Raw genomic sequence first — 21,938 nt, forward strand, 5'->3', positions numbered from 1 at the left:
AATTGAATAAGCATCTTTGAACTAGGTAATGTGATTTCTAAGAAGTGATAATAAATGTATGTGCAGTGATTTTTGATATCAGTGTAGTTCAGTGAATATTGCGATTCATAAATGTGGTGGCTAAGACACAGAAAGATTTGTTGATGTAAATTTGTTGTGCTAGTGTGGTCAAAATCGCGTATGTTTTAAATTGCAGTGTTTTCTAGTGGATAATTCAGGAAATAAGTTAACGTCGGCAACAGTTCCGAGTTACTTTAATGTTTTGATCGAATTTAAATGGAAACGAAACTAGCTCTTCCTCTCTGAAACGTCAAATAAATGTTTGCATTACATTGCTGCTCGAGAATTTTTTTTAAATTAATTACTCTTAATAATAAAAGGTAATCGTTATATTAACAGTTAACAGTTTTATCAAAAAACTGTTAACAGCACTTTAAACTATCGTTACTTAAAACCAATGTCGTTATGAAAGACACACACTGTATAATGTGAGTTAATATGTTTGCCGCTCTTCTACTGACGGAAATGGCTTGAGAGAGAACCTACATATATGTGACAGTAGAGGGTGGATTCAAATGATCAACATTTTCAGATAATGTGTGTATTTGTTAAATTAATTCAGTGAAAGCATGATAGGAAAAATGTATCTACATATAGGAGATCGGGTATGATTATCTCACGGGTTATATCTCATGAATAGAACATATTCTAGATATCTTGCCAGGCATCCACTCAATTTCATGTCTCTCTAATGGGACAGCTTTTTTCCATAGTTCTCTGCGAATAGCATCTTGGGGGAATCTGAATGGAAAGTAATGTAAAATATGACAATACCAAATTTGATTATTAATTTGAAATAACTAGGTAGTTTTTTTATAGCTCCATCTCATGAAATAAAAAAGGAAAATACAAATCTGTAAGAAGGAATTTATTACTACATTTATAATTAAGTATATAGAAAATACCTAAACCAAACACAAGTTAATAAAATAGTCTACTTCATTTAGCAAAACACCATCCCTATTATCCTCGCAATTTAAAAAGTCGTATGTTGTTATGAAAGTCGTATGCAGTTGTTACGTTTTAGCTTAGCACGGTAGTATTGAAAACAAATCGTCATGTTTTTTCCAAATTCTACTGTAGTTATCTGTTTACTACAAGTGAAAAGTGATTCCACTGTCCTTGGTATGAACTAAAATAACTTCTGCACCACTTCACGACACATGAATATATTTTTAATTACAAAAAAACGTTGTTTTTATAAATCAATTTAGCCATTTGTCACTGACTGTCATCTCGGTGGTACTGAGATTGCCAATCGAGCAGTTTGTAAGTACCGCCTATCGCGGGGTAGTTTGCGTTGGGTCATAATTGAGCGGACAGAATACTTCCATGTATAGCATTTCGCTGTCCTTGATACGGTTGTGACGTCGCTGCCGCACAGCAGACAGAGCCCGGTCGGAAACGTGTACACACCAGGCAACCATAACTCGAGAGCAAGTTCTTAGCGCGCCAAGAAGGCTTGTAGTATCCAAACTAGGGTTTGCTCCCAGGAAATACCGGAATTGAAAGTACCAGGAATTCCCGGGATTTCGAGCCAAGCAAAGAACCGGGATTTCAAAATTAAAATCCCGGTACTTTCGGGATTTTCGGGACTAACATTTCCGGTACAACATTTGACTATTTTGACTGTTTTCTGTTACTTAGCATGTAAAATCATTTTTTTTAAAGAAACATATTTTATCAATCTAACGCTGATGCTAATACTTTTCTTTTACATATTAAAATCCAAACAAAAATAGTCAATGGATTTGTTTGACAATGCCGACATTATAAATTTGAAACTTTAAGGGCATTCGTGTTTCTACGATAAATAATCTTATACGAATGATTACCTACACATTTTAAATAATTCATTTTTGCCGATGTTTTTCAACAAAGATAGTAAAAATATCACATGTAGTTTAGGATTAAACCATATTACATATTACAGAGGCAGTCCATATCACAGTTAATGTAAGCAATGATTATGTGGCTCATAAACACATATTATGGTAAAAAAGATATGTGTGTACCTTCACTATGGTACTTTTTATATTGTACCAATGTTTAGAGAACGATTCGTGGTCGTTTTACGTTTTTTTCTACTGAAAGTTGAGGTAAAAACTGATATTTGAAGGCAGTCCCGAAAGTACCGAAAATACCGGGAAATCCCGGTTCCATTTTTGCCTGGTACTAAAAATCCCGGTTCTTATAAACAATACCGGTTCTGCAATCCCTAATCCAAACGCAAGATCAATAGTCTTCTTCTGGCAGACTGAATTAATTTTATTTCACATTTTCTCTTTCGGTTTCTATTTCTAAAATTCCCATGAAAGTAGCATCTAATATTGGTTAGAACGGAGTATTATTTTATTTTAAAGTAAAGTAATATAGTCAGAATGCTACATGTTCATATGATATTATTTTTAAAGACATCCTTGATACGGTTGTGACGTCGCTGCCGCACAGCAGACTAGGCACGGCAGGAAACGTGTTCACACCAGGCAAGCATAACGCGAGAGCAACTTTATAGCGCGTCAAGAAAACCTTATCTTGTCATATATTTATCTGTCATGGGATAGAACTGGGTTTTCTTTGGACATGACTACGACTTTATGCTGCTACAAGTCATTAAAAGGGTTTTTCCTTATTGTGATCTGGTATTTTTTTGAGATACTATACGTAGAAATAAATGTAGAAAATGTAGGTACATTTAAACAATTTGAGGGGTGGGTCAAAATTCTTTACGTTGTCTTGTTTCTGACCACTCTGTCACGCTTCTATACCTATTTGTTTTTAATAAATAAATAAAAAGTTGACTGCTATGTCGATTTCTTTCTAGCTATAGATTATAATTCTCTTGATAAAATCAAAAACTTAATTTCGTCGCATACAAATAGCTCCACTCCGTCACATTTTAGGTGACAGTGTCTTATTTAGGTACCTATAGCCAACTAAAATAATTTTGACCCGGGTACTTGTTACATAATTGGAAGAACTTCGCTCAACAGAAAATCAATTGTAATTTAATGTTTACATTGTAACTCGTTTTATTTCAAATGTAGGTAAGTAGTAGCAACTTGACGACGAGAAAAGTAATACCTACATGAACACAAACGTCAATAATGGCGTCAGAAGTTCAGCGGGCTCAGCACGGTTCCATTTTTATTGACTGTCACTATGCGCGTCCCTTTCGCACTTACATACTTGTTAGAACGTGACAGGCATGGTGACAAGGGATAAAAACGCGACCGTGCTAAGCCGCCTGGAATAGGTATCTAATGTGTACCTGTGTATACCTTTAACTCAATCAACGAAATGAAATCAGCTTCTTCTACCCCTCCCACAATCTAACCCTTATTATTTTATACCTAAGAACAACTTTACTGTAAAAGTTAATGAAATAAACGCATTTTGTATTTGTAGAATTGCGTATAATATTTTCTATAATATTAGTATCCAGCGAGAAAAATGGTGACTACATTTAAGGAATAATACGGAGAAGCGGTCACGTCACTTCTTCCACTATCGTCTTAACTTAACCATCATACGTTAAGAGCCCATCAAAGTGCACACTAGCGCCACTGCTAAATAATCGTGATTATTTAAATTTAACGAAAGATATTTAAAAAAAAGGGGGCCGCTACGTACTGTATTTTGTATTTAAGTATCTTTTGAATACATTAAACTAGTTTTTATGTTTCTGGATTCGTCGATCTATGAACTCAAAACAAAAACGGCCGTTTTAACTTTAGACGCATAGATTGACGAATCCAGCAACATAAAAACTAGTTTGATGTAAGTATTCAGAAGGTACTTAAATACAAAATACAGTACGTAGCCGTCCCGTTTTTTAAATACATGTCGTTAAATTTGAATAATCTCGATTATTTAGCATTGGCGCTAGTGTGCACGTTGATGGGCTCTTAAGTTAGCAAACAAATGAACTCCTATATGATGTCCATGTTCCACCTGTTGCATATTGCATCTCAGTCCCTCAATTGATATCAAGATAACATGATATTTCACTTCCACTTCAGGAGTAGTAAACCTTTGGATAATTTAAAACGCAATAATAATTACAGTAATTCTTGTTTTGGAAATTATATCGGGAGAAAGCCTTTTAACTTTTAAGCTTGAAGTGACTTATTATCTAATTTTCCCTGAGTATCGACTTGAAAATATTTTTATGTGGGAAACCAATATGTTGGCGATTCATGAAAACTACTATTTGATGATGGCCGCTGCCACCAAGGCTCGGAACCGGTTTCTTCTTCATACAAAAAATACCGGTATTATTACGTTCTTTTTCGTTCTTTGGTTTATTATTTCATTTTAGATGGGTCAATCTAATAATACGAAGTCGTTACCTAAATACATGAATCAGCCCTACGGAAAGAGCATAAAATAATTAAAAATATAAGGCTATGTTGGGATTTCAAAATAAACCGGTTCCGAGCCCTGGCTGCCACCTTGCCCCATTCCATTTCCCAACTGCACACATATGCAATTATGCACGTCGATCGATAATGAAGCGTACGTTCGAAAACCTAAAGAGAAAGAGAAAGTGCCGAGTGCTGCTAACTTCTTATCAGTAACTAAATGCACTACCTCCTGCCTTTTATTACAATTCTGAAATTAGTCATATCCTTTTATTATAGTCAAGTTTCGGAACGTAACGTCGTTTGAAACGCGCGGTCGAACCGCCGGAACTCCCTAACCTCTTACCGTTTCACGAATTTTATACACCAGGATACCATTTCCGCCTAAGAGGTCGACGTAACTAAGCACGGAAGCATTAGGACACAAGTGGTGTCAGCGTTATTTGATTATAGAATTTATTACTCGACGATAAAGTTGTTATTTCTTTACGAGCCCTATAGAGTTATGTCGAAATGGATTTAAGGACAGCGTTACTAGGCCAGAGGGTGGTGACCACCCGTTGCACCCCGTTAGCATATACAAATAAACTTCCTATGTAGTCGTGAATGCACTAGACTGTCTAGACATGCGCACTGCAAGCCCTAGATCAAGGTTGCTTGTGCCTTATCCCGAATAATACATTTCGAATTAATTATACAATTTAAACCTTCCTTGAATCTTTTTACCATATAGTACCAACTAAGACTTAAGGAGTTACTATCTGCACTTTCCAAGTAAAAGGTACTATTGTCGTAGTCAAAGAAATGTCTACGAGGAGCAACAGCCATGAAGATTTCATTGTATAGTAGAATAGAAGCCGTCCTCCTTATCGACACTTGACAATGTGGTCTCTTTCAGTCTGGAAATCATGCAATGTGTTAACATGAACACAAATATTTCATGACAATAATGCCTCACGGCCCGATTCGAACTTTAAGATACCTCAATTAATAGATCTAGAAACGATATGGATTAGATGCGTCAATGTAAAAAGTGACGCATTTGCTTGAAGAAACGTCACCTTTGACAATGACCTCTAATTCATATCGTTTCTAGATCTATGAATTGACGTATCTTAAAGTTCGAATAGAGCCGTTAATTTATACTTCAATGGTTAAGTTATTGCAAGCTCTACCCTAACATTGCTGCAACTTCAGTGTTTAAACCTTTGGAAATTGAAATCAATGAGGTAGAAAATAAGACTCTAAAGTCTACATGCATTTCTCAACTACACAGTATGCAGTTTGAAATGAACCGCTTGCAGTTATGCACTCCTGGTGGCTTGATGCACATATTTCGCGACGTTGCGTCACTGCCGGTGTGCTGCAATTGTTGCATATTGCACAAAATGTACTATGATGAAAATCAATTTCACATATATTGATTTTCCTGTCGTGTTTAGGGTTCCGTATCCAAAGGGTAAAAACGCGACCCTATTACTAAGACTCCACTGTCCGTCTGTCTGTCACCAGGCTGTATCTCATGAACCGTGATAGCTAGACAGTTGAAATTTTCACAAATGAGATTCATACATCATGATGTATTTTTACTGCCGCTATAACTACGAATAGGTACTAAAAAGATAATAAAATAATAATGGTACGGAACCCTTCGTGCGCTAGTCCGACTCGCGTTTGGCCGATTTTTTAAATAGTATGACAGCCAATATTTGATGCGTATCTAAACTAATTGGCGCTAAAATATTAAAGAGGTAACCTAAGATATCCAAATTTAATTTATGCCTATTGAATTTAAGTAATTTAATAAAGTAAAAATGCTTTGTGATAGGTACGTCGTTGGAACATCTTCTGGAAGCCGAGGACAGCGAAACAGAGTTCGATAGTTGGCGCGAGTATCAAGAACACATACGTAACCCTAGATCAACAAGTAGGTGGCCAGTTTTATTTTAGGGCTATCTATCGTAAAGCCTTCAATTAAAACCATAAAATGCTCCTTATTTTCAATGCCTAAGTACAGCAATTGTTTGACATCGAATCAAAGTAACGTAAATACAGTTTTTCAGTACTTAATTACTTTTTTTTTTTCATTTAATTCCAATGACTGACACGCCGCGCCCGCAGCCATAACACAATACAGAATTTCCCGCTACTAAATTAAATTTGTGATTGGTAAATACATGTTTCGTATGGCTAAAATAAAATTTTATGTCAACCCTCATAGGCAATTAGACCCAAGGCCCAAGGGGGTCTAATTTGATTTATAGGAATAAGTTCCCAGCAAGCTGGAAATCGTTTAATAAGTACCTTTATTTGGTCCTAAATCCGTGTAATCCGAGTTTGCGCAATCCCAGAAGGTGTGCGTTTTTTTAATGATGCGATTTAATAGACCTATCTTCGTGATTATTTTCCATCGAGCGAAGGTTGTTAATAGAGAAAGGGCTGAAGATTTATTCATATTTTATGGCAACCCTACTCTAAAAACCGGCCAAGAGCATGTCGGGCCATGCTCAGTGTAGGGTTCCATAGTGACCCGTCCGTCACAATAGGCTGCCTTGAACGGGGGCTATTAGTAAGTATTTTGTAGAGTCTGTGCGGAAACAGAAGAGTCGTAATATCATGTATTGTGTTCCCATATGTTCCACAACTCTTCTCTTACCGTACAGCCTCTATTATGTAAGTACATATATACCTACTTACATCACAAGCAAAATGGTGTACCTTAGCAGCGCTGTGTGTCTTTTTTTTTACTTTTTGCGATATCATAAAAACGACTTAACAGATCAAGTGATTATGTACGCTATAGTTTTCATTGAATGTATTTATTAAGGGGCCCATTGATTAACAGTCCGCCGGACGGTATCGGCCTGTCAGTTAGAACAAAATTTTGACAGCTCCGAACAACTGACAGGCCGATACCGTCCGGCGGACTGTTAATCAGTGGGCCCCTTTAAGCTCTACCTACTTTCACGATTCTTTTTTGGACCCATGGTACAAAAGTTAAAGAGGGGGGCAACAAAGGTATTTTATTTCGGAGCGATTATTTCTGAAACTTTTCACTTTATCAAAAAAAGGTTGTAGAAATTTACTTCAAACTTTAAAGATATGATATCATTCACTTTACAAGGCGAATCTCTCGCACCAATACAGTGCATGTGCAAGTGTCAGCGAGATTATTAGGGTGGCGAGCGAGTCGTGTGTAATTCTTTATATGACAACAATTTTTCCTTTTTACAATTAAAGATTAATTTTGCAATTTCATGTAGGTAGGTAAAGATTATTTAAAGTCCGTTTAAGCTACCTTTGCACCGATATGAATAGAACACAGTAAAGGCCTGTGCACACCGGATGCGTGTGCGTAGACGTGCACGTGCGCGTTGTAATATACAGTTCCTTATGAGAGACGACACACCGCTTGCGTGACGTGTGCGTGCGCGGCTCCAACATTTTAGCGCACGCGCACGTGCTTGTCTACGCACACGCAAGCGGTGTGGCCTGACCTTAAGGGAGTGTCTACTCGTAAAAAGGCGCGAAATTAAAATGTTCTATGAGACGATATCCTTTCGCGCCTACATTTTTCAAATTTGCCGCCTTTTTCTACTGACAAGATCTGCTTGACCCAGTATAAGTAACCAACTACTTAGGCAATAAGCTGTCAGTTACAACCTTACACTTATAGCATAGCGACTTTATTTATTTCTTGAATTATCTCCTCTTGATTGTGTTTTTTTTCCCGATTGACGTACCTATTGTATGTATTGGCAGCGTACTCATGCCCGCAGTACGTGTGGACGGTGGTGCGCAACACGTCGCGCGCGGAGCGGCTCTCTTGCGCGTGCGCCGCGCTCGCGCTGATGCTGTGCACGGCGCTCATACTCTACTTCACGCTCGTCGTCAAGAGGGGCGAGCTCAACGTCGTCGATAGAGGTAAGGCTGCAGAATACAATATACATAGCTCGCTATTAACTTGATCAACACTGTTAACCGACTACTTGTACAAACATAAGGTCCTCCGAGATTCAGTTAACACATTTTGTGCCAGCGCAAACTACCGCTACTAGCGTAGCCGATAACACTGGAAAACCGTATGCAGCGAAAACGGCCTACGAACAGACAACCCGCCTGGCGGGTCGCTGGCAGTGAATGTGTTAAGTTAAGAGTGATGCTGTGTCAGTCGCCATCGCGACCGAGGCGCTCACAAATATCTGAACACGCCTCTATTGTCAAGGCGTTAGAGTGCGTGTTCCGATATTTTTGAGCACCATGACCGCTCCCATATATCTGATGGCAACTGTATAATTAAGTCTTAAAGATTATCTTATGCTATCTAGTGCTGTACTAGTATCAAGTAAAAATATATCCGGCTTATCAGTACGACTATATCGAAGTAGGTATGTTTATTTAAGTACATAACAAATTCTTATCAGTTTGTTTGGTTTGTTTACTTAATTCTTGGAAGACGAGTAATTGCATGGAGTCGTATCAATGGTAGGTATTCGATATTAATTATATTAAGGTTAAGGTAAATAATGACAAAACTTCTACATTATAACAAATATAATTCGGGATTCACAGTAGGTGGGCAGTAAGCCATGGTAGCGAAGATTTATGGGTATATAGAACCGGCAGTAGGTACATAGTACAACGGACGAGGAAATACTACCAGCATCTTTGGTACAATGCCACAGGCGCCATTTTTAGAGCTCCGTACAAAACTTTGGAACTTGTTCACGGGGCTCTTATTTAATTTATTTTAGATTTACTTCGGTATAAGTAATTTTAGATTCAGTTTAGAACTTCCGGTTTAACAATTTTACGTCAGTATTTATAATATTAACACTTTTTAACAACAAATGAAAAGAAACTCTCATTTCTCAGCCCCTCACGAGTGGAACATCACCCGCGAAGACTGGCTGGCGCGCGACATGACGGGCAACAACACGGTGGCACGATTCGCGCCGCTCAAGCTGGTGGTGGTGCAACACACCGTCAGCCCCGAGTGCCACCGGTTCACCAACTGCGCCGCGGAGCTGCGGAACCTGCAGAATTACTTCTTGGAGTCGAAGCATCTTGGATACGATATACCGTGAGTGTACACTAGCTGGTGGTGGGACAACACACCGTCAGCCCCGAGTGTCACCGGTTCACCAACTGCGCCGCGGAGCTGCGGAACTTGCAGAATTACTTCTTGGAGTCGAAGCATCTTGGATACGATATACCGTGAGTGTACACTAGCTGGTGGTGGGACAACACACCGTCAGCCCCGAGTGTCACCGGTTCACCAACTGCGCCGCGGAGCTGCGGAACTTGCAGAATTACTTCTTGGAGTCGAAGCATCTTGGATACGATATACCGTGAGTGTACACTAGCTGGTGGTGGGACAACACACCGTCAGCCCCGAGTGTCACCGGTTCACCAACTGCGCCGCGGAGCTGCGGAACTTGCAGAATTACTTCTTGGAGTCGAAGCATCTTGGATACGATATACCGTGAGTGTACACTAGCTGGTGGTGGGACAACACACCGTCAGCCCCGAGTGTCACCGGTTCACCAACTGCGCCGCGGAGCTGCGGAACTTGCAGAATTACTTCTTGGAGTCGAAGCATCTTGGATACGATATACCGTGAGTGTACACTAGCTGGTGGTGGGACAACACACCGTCAGCCCCGAGTGTCACCGGTTCACCAACTGCGCCGCGGAGCTGCGGAACCTGCAGAATTACTTCTTGGAATCGAAGCATCTTGGATACGATATACCGTGAGTGTACTCTAGCTGGTGGTGGGACAACACACCGTCAGCCCCGAGTGCCACCGGTTCACCAACTGCGCCGCGGAGCTGCGGAACCTGCAGAATTACTTCTTGGAATCGAAGCATCTTGGATACGATATACCGTGAGTGTACTCTAGCTGGTGGTGGGACAACACACCGTCAGCCCCGAGTGTCACCGGTTCACCAACTGCGCCGCGGAGCTGCGGAACCTGCAGAATTACTTCTTGGAATCGAAGCATCTTGGATACGATATACCGTGAGTGTACTCTAGCTGGTGGTGGGACAACACACCGTCAGCCCCGAGTGTCACCGGTTCACCAACTGCGCCGCGGAGCTGCGGAACCTGCAGAATTACTTCTTGGAATCGAAGCATCTTGGATACGATATACCGTGAGTGTACTCTAGCTGGTGGTGGGACAACACACCGTCAGCCCCGAGTGCCACCGGTTCACCAACTGCGCCGCGGAGCTGCGGAACCTGCAGAATTACTTCTTGGAATCGAAGCATCTTGGATACGATATACCGTGAGTGTACTCTAGCTGGTGGTGGGACAACACACCGTCAGCCCCGAGTGCCACCGGTTCACCAACTGCGCCGCGGAGCTACGGAACTTGCTTTTTGTTTACAATATTTGTAATTTCTATTGAACTCCCATTTACCTCTGCTAGTTATTTATCATGAAAATATCGTTTTCGCGAAGCTGAAGTAGGTAGGTACCTATTAACATCTAAACCGACAACATAGGTACTCTATATTCTACTAGTATGGCAATAGGCCAATAGCAATGTTTTAAAGTACTTAAATGCTTGATTTTCTCAAGAAAATACAAAAATCAGTATACGTATGATTTCAAGGAGTTCCCTCGCGGCCGGAGGGGATTACTCGTGGATCCCATCATCAGAACTGGATTTTGAATAAAATGGGACCAATCTGTCTGGATGTATATATATGTACATACATACATTCAAAATAAAACCGGACAATTAAGTGCGAGTCGGACTCGCCCACCGAGGGTTCCGTACTTTTTAGTATTTGTTGTTATAGCGGCAACAGAAATACATCATCTGTGAAAATTTCAACTGTCATGTTTGTCATAACTGTTTCAGCTATCACGGTTCGTGAGATACAGCCTGGTGACAGACGGACGGACGGACGGACGGACAGCGGCGTCTTAGTAATAGGGTCCCGTTTTACCCTTTGGGTACGGAACCCTAAAAAAGATATTTCAATATCGGTCAAGAATTGACGGAAGTAAACATACAACCGAATTGAGAACATCCTCCTTTTGATTTGAAATCTTGAAGTCTGTTAAAAAACAGGTTTACATAAAATTTACAGAAGTTGAGGTACAATGCGAAATTATTATTCCTTTCAGTACCTATCAGTTATCTTTGCTATCGCGTTGTCGCATTTGTAGTTTCTTAGAATAACGCCAGAGGACGTATAGTAGGTACGTATTCCAAATCGAGTGCATGCGCATTGGTTCCGTTACAATATTAAAAAAGCATGGCAAGATTATATTTTGCCTTCGCCATTTAACTTTTAACGCGCAATGCAAGTAGAAGTTTTACAGGTACCTATACCTATCAGTGAAATAAAAAAATACTGCATTTTTCTTTTAAATATACTTAGCAGTAGCAAATGCATGCATATTTATTATTGGAAACAACATTGTACGATAAATCATTCGTTTAGTTTAGTTTATTTATCTCGATATACAATTTGCATACAGGTAAAATATACATACACTTCAGCTTGTACTACTTGTCGCATGATGATCGTTTTTTAGAATAATAATAAGAATTAGAACCGAACATCAAAATATAAAATAAAATAAAATTAGTACATAACAAATAAAAACAATTCAAATCGAAATAAATTAAAAACGTCAAAATGTCACAATAGTAAAAAATATAAACTTAAAACATTGTCAATAGAAAAATTAAATCAGTTTCAGTAGGTACTAGACATAGTACAAATCATAGAAAATGATGTTAATAAAAAGTTAAAAATAAATACTAAGTCTAAAAAAATAACATAATAAAAACAATTATTAAATAGATCTAGTATTGTATAGTACGCATCAATGTCAAGTATCTAATATACATATAACTAACTATGTTCAATATTTATTTAATTATTTGTATATATTCTTTTACGGAGTAAAGTTCCTTTTCCAACAAAAGGCTCTTCAGTCTGCGTCTAAATGTTTCCTCATTAGTCTCCTTTTTCAAGTCGACAGGTAGGTGTTCATAGTATGTCGGCCCTATGATTCATTCGTTTTTTGCTTGCAGTACTGTGCGACGCGGCACTGTCCGGAGTTTACCCGTACTACGTAGGCACTTACCTATCACTTCCACTCGTTTATACTGTCCTAGGTTTCTTCGTGTGTACATAATTACCTCGAAAAGATACTGAGAGTAGTGTGTCATTATTTGGTGTTCAGAAAACAAGGTTTTGCAGGACTGTCTCTGATTAAGACCGAGCATTGTCCGCAACGTCCGTTTTTGCATACGTAACACTCTCTCAGCATCAGTTGAGTTGCCCCACAAAATAACACCATAAGTCATAAGCGAGTGGAAATGGGAGAAGTATATATGCTTGCCTCAGCGCATCACGTGAAATCAACGGCTTTAGTTTACGTACTGCGAACACTGCACTACCAAGCCTGTCGCACAACGAGTCCACATGGTGTTTCCAATTTAAAGTAGGGTCTAGCGTGAAACCTAGGAACCTACACTTGTCACTCAGTCCAGTACCGATGTACTGGACACTGAATGTTCACGCCCGAGACGCACCTGCCAGAGAACAGCATTACGTTTGATTTGTTAATATTGAGTATCAAACCGTTTGTCGAAAACCACGTTTGCAGCTGACCGCATATTATATTTATTTTTTGGTTTAATTCATCATACGTGCGTGCTTTAACTACTACTGTCGTATCGTCAGCAAACAAAGTGATTTCTCCTTCGTTTATGGTGGATGGTAGGTCGTTTATAAATGCAAGGAAAAGGGTGTTTCCTAATGCTGATCCCTGCGGAATCCCTACTGTCACGCTGCCTCTCCCCGACCGCATTCTTCTTCCACCGGTCATTACCTCTACCGTCTGGGTTCGGTCTTCTAGGAAAGATTTTAAAAGCTCATATCCCCTTCCCTGCAGTCCATAGCATGCCAACTTTTTCATTAAAAGATCGTGGTTGATCACATCGAAAGCTTTCGACAAGTCACAAAATCGTAGGTATCGTAGGTATTTTCAATCAAAATGTCTAATTTTGTAGGTATTAGGGCATTTATTTCAACTTATTTACCTTATAAATGTATTTATCAGGTACAACTTCTTGATCGGCAACGACGGACGCGTGTACCAAGGCCGCGGTTGGAACCGCGAGGGCGCGCACACACTTGGCTTCAATCGGTGCTCCCTCGGCGTCGCTTTTATAGGTACGCGTTGAGGTTGTATTTAAATTTTACAAGCGATAAATTATTTAAGTAGATATACTTAATTACTTCGACTTGTTGTTGTTGTTGTTTTGAATGCTTGCCTTGGCAAGCATTTAAAAGGAAACATTTTGTTCTGTGAAGACATTATGGCCGCGCGGGTGTTTGCGTCCACAGCACGTCTTCACAGACCAATTTCTACCCCTCTGTTGCCTCTGCTGTTCTTGCCGTGCAATGTCCCTGTGACAATCGAATCGAATCGTTACAGGAGACTACAGGGAAGAGCTGTCCGTCCACAGCCGCGTGACCGACCTTCAGCTGCAGCGGTTCAACATGCTCCTGGAAGACGGCGTGACTCTGGGCTTCCTTCGCCCGGATTACTCCATCCTCCCTGCTAAGGACGTCCAGGAAAGCGCGAGCCCCGGGAGCAACCTCTACCGCGCTTTACAGAAATTAGATCACTACGAGAGAACCCATAGCTTTAGGGACATGAGCTGTGAAGCGATATACGATAAATTAGGTTTACCTTATCATTTGTGAATTAGTTTGTTAATATATGACTTTTGTACTAATTATTTTGTAATAATATTATTTTATTGTTTCGCCGGATTTACTTCAGGACGTCACAATCCGAGTGTATGAGAATCCGACGAAACAAGAATCCGGCGAATCGGGAACTGACCTTCGTATCCTATGTCCAGAATTACAGGAATAGAAAGTAAGTAAAGGTTTAGTCACCAATAGTTATACCATAGGGTGGTATTCCACCTGTCCAATTTCTTTGCCCAATGTCAGTGCATCTCACTCTCGAATTAGAGCAAAATGTGAGACGCAATACACATTGGACAAAGAAATTGGATAAGTGGACTACCACCCATAGTAATAATACACGTACTTATTTTTACGTTACCTTTTTACTGAACTTGACTTACGAACTAGGTAGTTGTTACGAAGATAACTACCTAAATTTAAATGGCAAGGTTGGTATGCATGTCGACTCCACATCATTTATCATAATAACGAATGGTGTGCCACCCTTCTTTGCATGATTTTTTCTTTTTGCCGGAAATTAATATAATTATGTATCACATAATTGTTTGCCGATTCTAGGAAAAAGAGTAAAAAAAATATATCATAGATTTTCACTGCGAAGTCAGTGTTAGAAGTTGCATAAGCTAAATCATATTTTTGTAAATATATAACTATTAGTAAGTGGTATAGGAAAAATTTTATTGCCATCAGAAAGGTACACTATTTGTGATATTCCTATGATAAAGTTTGTAAATATAAAATAATTACAAACCCCGAAAATTCTGCCCAAAATCACATACTAAAAATCATCAACTTCTGGGTTTTCCAAGTTTTCCGTCATTTCGTCTTAAAGCAAATGTAATTTTTATAAATTAAAATACTCCGTAAATATATGTAAAAAATCAGAAAATGGATTAATGTTGAAAGTTGACAGTCTTAAAAATAAATATCAATCACCTCCGAAAGCACCTTTATTTCATAGGACAATGTTATGATGGAAATTTCCATCACCATGCAAAGAAGGGTTAAGAGCTATCGACAACATTTCCTGAAACTGTTCTTATACATCATTTAGTATAATTTACTACCATATTTTTTTGATGAATTTTTAAAAACTGCCCCTTCTCGTCATGTATTACCGGTGACGCACGCTCGCGACCTCATTATTAAAAGCCCAGATGAAAAGACGTGCTAATAAAAATCAATACTTGCTATTTAGATATTACGTAACAAAAGGTGTACAATTTCAACGACCAAATCCATCAATTTCACATTTCTGCTCTGAAATCGATATCGGCCTCTTAAATATATTAAGAACGGGTCACTCACGTAGTTTAAGTCGAAATACGTGAGTGACCAGTTCTTAATATATTTAATATGGAGCTATATAAATTAATTACAGGCATCATTTTTTTTTTACATCTGTTTACTAATGTTGTAACGTCTGGAGTTGTTCTGGTTTAAATAATAAAACTGTAATGGCGTAATCACATCGTTTATTGGTATATGTATGTACCTATTCGCACGAGTCGTACAAGCTATAAACATGGTGTGCCGGCCCGCGGGACCGGGGCCGGCCGACGGCAAACAATCACAAGAACTTTAGAATATGCAATCGTTCCAACGTATAGAGCGTCATAAACGTCCAACGAGCTAACCAACGTGGCTACGTTAACCCTTCCCCTGCTGCGTCGCGTCGACGGCAGGCAACCGGGCGGGGTAAGCGAGAAGGCCCGCGCTCGAGGGCACGGGTTAGGCATCGCTGACGATTATGATCAGTGAAAATCTCGTGACGCGACGCCGTCGAGCCGTCTCACTTCTATTCTATTTACTTTCTCAGTGGAATGAGAAACCTAACTACAAAAGAAAGTCCGGATTACAAAATAACTTAAAAAGATAGGTACACGAATCTGAGAAAGCAATAGGATAACTAGTGAGACTATTTCTTGTCCCCGATTACGATAAATTTAGGCCCGAGCGACACCGCGACCGGAATTTCACAACAGCACGTTAACGGATCGTGTAAAGTAGCCAGTTCCTCAACAACTCCTATAAAGGCATCACATATATAAAAATTATCACGTTAACATTAAAATTCGAAAGTTGTACCGTGTTAATGGCTCCTCTACAAGAAACTCACGTAGTAAAATACATCTGATCGTGAAACTAAATGGACAGTCGGTATGGGGTGAGAAGCTTGGGTGGCGGTGGCCCCACGGCACTCCTCGGCGGCTCCAGGGTGCGCGGTGGGTGCCCGCGAACGTGACCTACATCCATTTCATTCACGCTCCCAAAACCGTATGGGGTTGTATAAACATTTGGCATAGATAACTTGACTAACGAATACATTCCAACTAAATTAAAATAAACTCTTATGATTACTTTAAAAGTTTGTAATTCTGAAAGGCTTATATATTTTTTATAACATTTTTTTTTTGTTAGACATACATATTCTGTTTCAGAGGTTCTTTTAGGCAATGGCATTTCCGAGTGGTTCACGAAATTACAGCTACGTGTCGTGGCGTGTCACAGAACTGTGGGTCGTGAGCTCGCGGTCACACGGCCGCGGCAGCTCCCGGCGCGGCGGCGACGGCGACGGCGACTGCCGTCGGTAGCACTACATCTATCGTCTGCGTAGTATGACAATCGGCGTGATCGTTTAAGACTAGTATAATAATAATACCTATACCCGAACAGACCCGGGGATTACCTTCGTACGCTACAACACCAAATATCCTGATTATTATACTATTAAGACTATTACTAAGTTATGGTTACATAAGCATTATATATGATACAGCAATTAAAATCTTGTATTATAAAGCGCAATTTTTTAACGTTTTGTTCAAAATTCCTTTTTATATATTTTTAATTCTTTAATTCTATACATGTTTATTTTGACTTATAGGTTAAATTTATTTTACATATTTTCAAACAATACTCGCACAATTGATGTACCTAATCAATAATAAGCGCAGTGCAGTTTATTAAGCACTAGCAAAGTAATTGATAGTAACGATAAGAAAGAGGGAGGAAAAGACGGCCGCGGCGTAGGTAGAGGAAGGCGGGGAGGGAAGCGTCCTACCGTCGCCAGCTTATACTATCCCTTCGTCTGAATACGATCTTGAACACATTATCGTATTGCTTGAATACTTTCAGTCTACACAACTGATAGTTAGGCGCCGCTAGAAATCAATATCTTCTACATGAATTGATTCCAAAAAAGCTACGTTTAATGCCACATTTAGATGGTTCAACAACTTGCATGCAATATTCGATACATTACAATGAATTCAAACGATCGACCAAATACCGCAATGTAACGAAAGTCGCATGCAAGTTCTTGAACCGTCTAAAGGGGCTTAAAGAACGTAACAACGCGCCACACATCCGCCAGTCATAGATACTTCATTTGCCATAAAACAATATCGAACGATGACAAACTACATCATTACTACGACCACAAAGTGAATGTTCACAACATACCGTTAATTAAAATAATCTAACACCAATATTATTATTGTAATAAATATTTTTTTTTTCAGTCTTTGGTTCCATTCCAGTACATTGCATACTTCTATAAATGCTTTTTTTATCCGATTAGTTTGATTTTTGTTCATTTAGTTTTTAAGTAAAGTATATATATATATATATATCAGGTAGAGTGGGATTAGCCATCGGCACTTGTGGATCGGGCGACACATACCAGATGAAGACGGACCGGGACCGGGAACCGGCGCTGCGGGGGCGCCGACACACACCACCAGACAAATTTTACCTTTCTCACTATACATTCAAAACGAACTCAACGTAATATTCGTCACATAAACAACAACAAAATATAGACAACAGTTATTATAGATATTGTAAATTTACAGTAGTGTACATTGGGATTTTGACAGTTTAAAACAAACACCTTATACTCAGAAGTTTTGGTGTAAGTATTTCCAAAGTATAAATTGTTTCTTTAGTAAACATTTTAGATTTTTTCACAATACCACTTTTTTTTTATTATAATGCCGTACACGGCGGGAAGAAGTTGATAAGTGGCGAGAAAAAATTGAAGAAATTTGAACTTTATGTAATTTTATTAAAAGTTCAAATTTCTTCAATAAAATATCTCGAGTTATCAACTTCTTCCCGCCGTGTACGGAATTTATGATGACAGAATAAAGTTAGTCTGTGAGGGCCACCCTATATAATGAAATGAATTAGTACATACTAAATAGGCAAGGTGTAATGCAATAATTAGATAGGTATAATAAAAGCGGAAGTCCGCCAGTGTCGTCGCTCCGTGCACAACAGTCAGTGGCGCGCGCACCTAATCTAATCCATAACTAATAATGAACCTACCGCCTTTTTCTTTTAGTATGCGAATTTTAACTCGCCATTATTGAACAGGATCTTAATGTTTAAAATACAGACAATTTATGTATTTAATTTGATTCAGATCGAATAAACAACGATATACCTGGGCCATTTATTTAAAGTTATCCCCTACACTTTTTTTTTAAATTGGGATTTTTTATGTTATTTCTACTCAGAATCATGAGCTCTTTTGATCCTAATAGGAGAAAAAAAGTGTCCCAAGATTTCCATACATTTTTCGATCTTTCCATTACGAAACCGCCATACAAAGTCTATGAAAAAATGGTAACGGAATGGGAAAAAACCTTGGGACAATTATTTTCTCCTATTATATAAAGAGCTCGTGATTCTGAGTAGAAATAACATAAAAGATCCCAAATTTGAAAAAAAAGGGTAGGGGACAACTTTAAATAAAATGGCCCACCTACAAAAGTGATCTAGAGTTTTGATAAAAATAACATCTTTGTTTTTATTTTTAATTTGATTTTAAAACAAAATGTTCAATAATATAAATTTTATATACTTACACAACATGATTCAAATTCCAGTGTTAAATTTTATAGAAAAATATTAACTGACGGATTCAGGAAATCGTATTTCATAGATTGAACAGTTTGATTTTATTGATCGACTGCACCAGACACGTAGTCACACCAAGTTAGAGTATTCCATGATACTCTAGTCCTTTGGTAAACATTGATTTGGTATATAACAAGAACCTATCCTCATCACCATAATTTACAAACAAAATATTTGCCAATTTCTTTAAGAGGGTTAGGCAATGCAAACAATACACTACTTACTCGTAAATACATGCATCCAAAAAGGCAAACTGCGTCTTATAAGACTTATATCGGCAAGGAACCTGTTTTCATAGTCGGGGTTCATCCATTTCGTGAATTAATATTGTTGTCATTCGTGATTCGGCGCCAAGTCTCACAAATGAGTCGAGAACAATTGATTAAAATATAACCATGAGCAGTAAAATCGGGTAAATTGTATTAAATTACATTGCTCGTAGATATATTTAAAGGTTAATTCACAAGGTGGAATCACGCCCTTTAAGATTTCGAAAATAGGTCGCCGTCGCTCGGGGCTCGTAAGATCGGCGAAAACAATTTACAAAGCATCAAGCGACGCGTCATACCGCCCTAAACGGGCCACTTTTGTTTTTCAAATGTATTGCACAAAAAAAATTTACATAATCACAGAAGAGACTAAACCGACAGAGATCTACTTGCAATAAGTTACAATAACGTGAGATCTAGAAACCCTCATTTGTTATGTGTCACCTACATACAGACAGAACGCGTCCTGGGTACAGAACACTCACGAGTCAGAGATGATTTTTCTCCTTACAAATAAGCACATATTATATTCAAATGGATGTCCAACGCAGCAGTCAGTCGGTTACAGATCAGGCGGCTGACTGCTGCGGTGGATATTTACAATAGTATTCGAGAGCTGAACTTGGCAAACCATAATAACAGCTAAAGTACAATATGTCAAACGGAATTTTGAACAAAGTAGCCATGCTAAAAAGAACCTCTTACCTACGTAATAAGGATATTGGTAATCAAGCAAATAATAAAGGTCCGGTTAAAGTTGATATGTTCATCGCTCATTGATCACAAGCCGCAACGTGGATGTAACTTGATCGGTATCATGGCTGCTGCCAATTTATTAACAGTGTTTTTTTCTCCTACAATTAGTAAAAATCACAAAACAATTTCTCTAAATGCTGCTAAAGAAAAGAGAATCAGTCAGTCTCTCGTGAATACAATGAAACAATTTGAATTGAAAATCAAACCATTAGGAGGTTTACCTACAAACGTAGCTGCCGGTGTCCAGAGGCCGCGGTGCGTCGCCCGCTCATGTTCACTCGGCTAATAATTCTGAAAACAACCATTAATATTGGTAGTAATATAATTTAAAAATTAACTAGTACTAAAGAAAGGTTCACATCATTCAGCGTGGTTGACAATGATGTTGAGAATGCAGTCAACCATGTTGTTAACGTTTATTGTACATATTCAATTGAGGTTTTTCGCATTAGGGCTGACTTAGACGGCGCGCGAACTCGCATGCGTTTTAGTTACATTGCGGACTGTCGGTTACGTTCAATTCAATTGACCGATCAAAAACCGCAATGTAATGAAAGTCGCATGCGACTTTTCGTATCGTCTAAATGAGCTTTTAGTTATGCCTTGGGATTGAGTTTAAAGTTTTCAAATGAAGCAGGTATTTTACTAAATAGACGTGTCAGAATACAGCGGTGGCGTGTGTACAGTTGTCACTTGTCGGATCCGTTGTGCCGCGGACGCATCTCCAATCTCTACGCCGTTTAAGGCGGGACTTGAAACTGTACCTGAGGCGTTAAATCAGACGCCGCCGTTTCAATAGATGATGTCACAACAAACGTTGTCACATCAGGGTGCGACATGTTAATGTAAATAAAGCCGTACTAAATATATAAAACTGATACCGGTCGGCTTACAGCACGACACGACAGTTAATTCAGACGCAGCAAACTGACTGACCGGATTGATTTCATATTAGTACAGTACCCGGCGACAAATATTGGTCTTAGAAAGAGATGATTGGCTCTGATTTTAATCAATAGTCGTACTTATCGTGTCGTTTCTTAACAGATATATTTCGGTGAGTTATGGCACTTATGGCACATTATAATTTCCTGACATATATTTATCTTTTTTGATGTATCGTGTTATCAAGTACCTATTCGTTATTGCCAGGAAAAATTCTAGACCTAATTCTAAAATCTGGTTTATGTTAATGGTGAGTACCTGCGATGGGTCGGCGCGGACGGAAGCCTCGCGAGCCGTCGGGCCCGCGCGGGCCGCGCACCACGATGACGCGCGGCGCGCCGGACTCCTCCAGCGAGGCAGTGCGCAGCCGCGCCAGCAGCCGCTCGGGCCGCTCCGGGCGGGGCTTCACGCCAGTCTTGCCGCTGCTAAACACAACAATATAAACAACATCGTTCACTATCATTATTTTACCCTTTCAACGCCACTCCTATTATCTATGATGCGCTATCGTAAACGTTGTTGAAATGCATGAATGTTATTATTATACTGCATCTGTGGCCGTCTTTGGCTGTCAGAACCAGTCCCAAATAAAGAGGAAAAGATGAAGACAAAGACGTGACAATCTTCTTCTTCAACCTAGCGTTTCCCGGCCGAATAACACGGAAAATGGCTGACGTCATACCATAAACAATGTACCAAATTTAATCATATTATCGTAGTTCTTCTCTTTGACGAATAACAACAAAACACATCGTCTTGATGTCAATTACAATTTTAATAACAAAACTTCCGTGAGACACAGACATATTAAACCCCCCGGTCCGTCACCGTAAACGCACGCTCCTGATGACACTCCTCGGTAC

The 21,938-nt window shown here is 39.2% G+C and overlaps 2 protein-coding genes across 2 annotated transcripts in view; one reads left to right on the plus strand and one right to left on the minus strand.

The window, feature by feature from the left end:
• Window positions 1-14,199, plus strand: part of LOC134804117 (peptidoglycan-recognition protein SB2-like) — a 38,737-nt gene extending 24,538 nt beyond the window's left edge. Inside the window, exons 3-6 of the mRNA XM_063777060.1 lie at window positions 8,187-8,348; window positions 9,300-9,507; window positions 13,518-13,630; window positions 13,896-14,199. Coding sequence (XP_063633130.1) covers window positions 8,187-8,348; window positions 9,300-9,507; window positions 13,518-13,630; window positions 13,896-14,167 — 755 coding nt within the window. The 3' untranslated portion in view covers window positions 14,168-14,199. The remainder of the gene's footprint in view (window positions 1-8,186; window positions 8,349-9,299; window positions 9,508-13,517; window positions 13,631-13,895) is intronic.
• Window positions 14,200-15,637: 1,438 nt separating this feature from the next.
• The window catches only part of LOC134804045 (cold shock domain-containing protein E1), a 53,236-nt gene continuing 46,935 nt past the window's right edge, over window positions 15,638-21,938 (minus strand). Inside the window, exons 16-17 of the mRNA XM_063776924.1 lie at window positions 21,334-21,500; window positions 15,638-20,421 (exon numbers count right to left, since the gene is read on the minus strand). Coding sequence (XP_063632994.1) covers window positions 20,405-20,421; window positions 21,334-21,500 — 184 coding nt within the window. The 3' untranslated portion in view covers window positions 15,638-20,404. The remainder of the gene's footprint in view (window positions 20,422-21,333; window positions 21,501-21,938) is intronic.

This window comes from Cydia splendana, chromosome Z (assembly GCF_910591565.1).
Source record: "Cydia splendana chromosome Z, ilCydSple1.2, whole genome shotgun sequence".
Lineage (NCBI taxonomy): Eukaryota > Metazoa > Arthropoda > Insecta > Lepidoptera > Tortricidae > Cydia > Cydia splendana.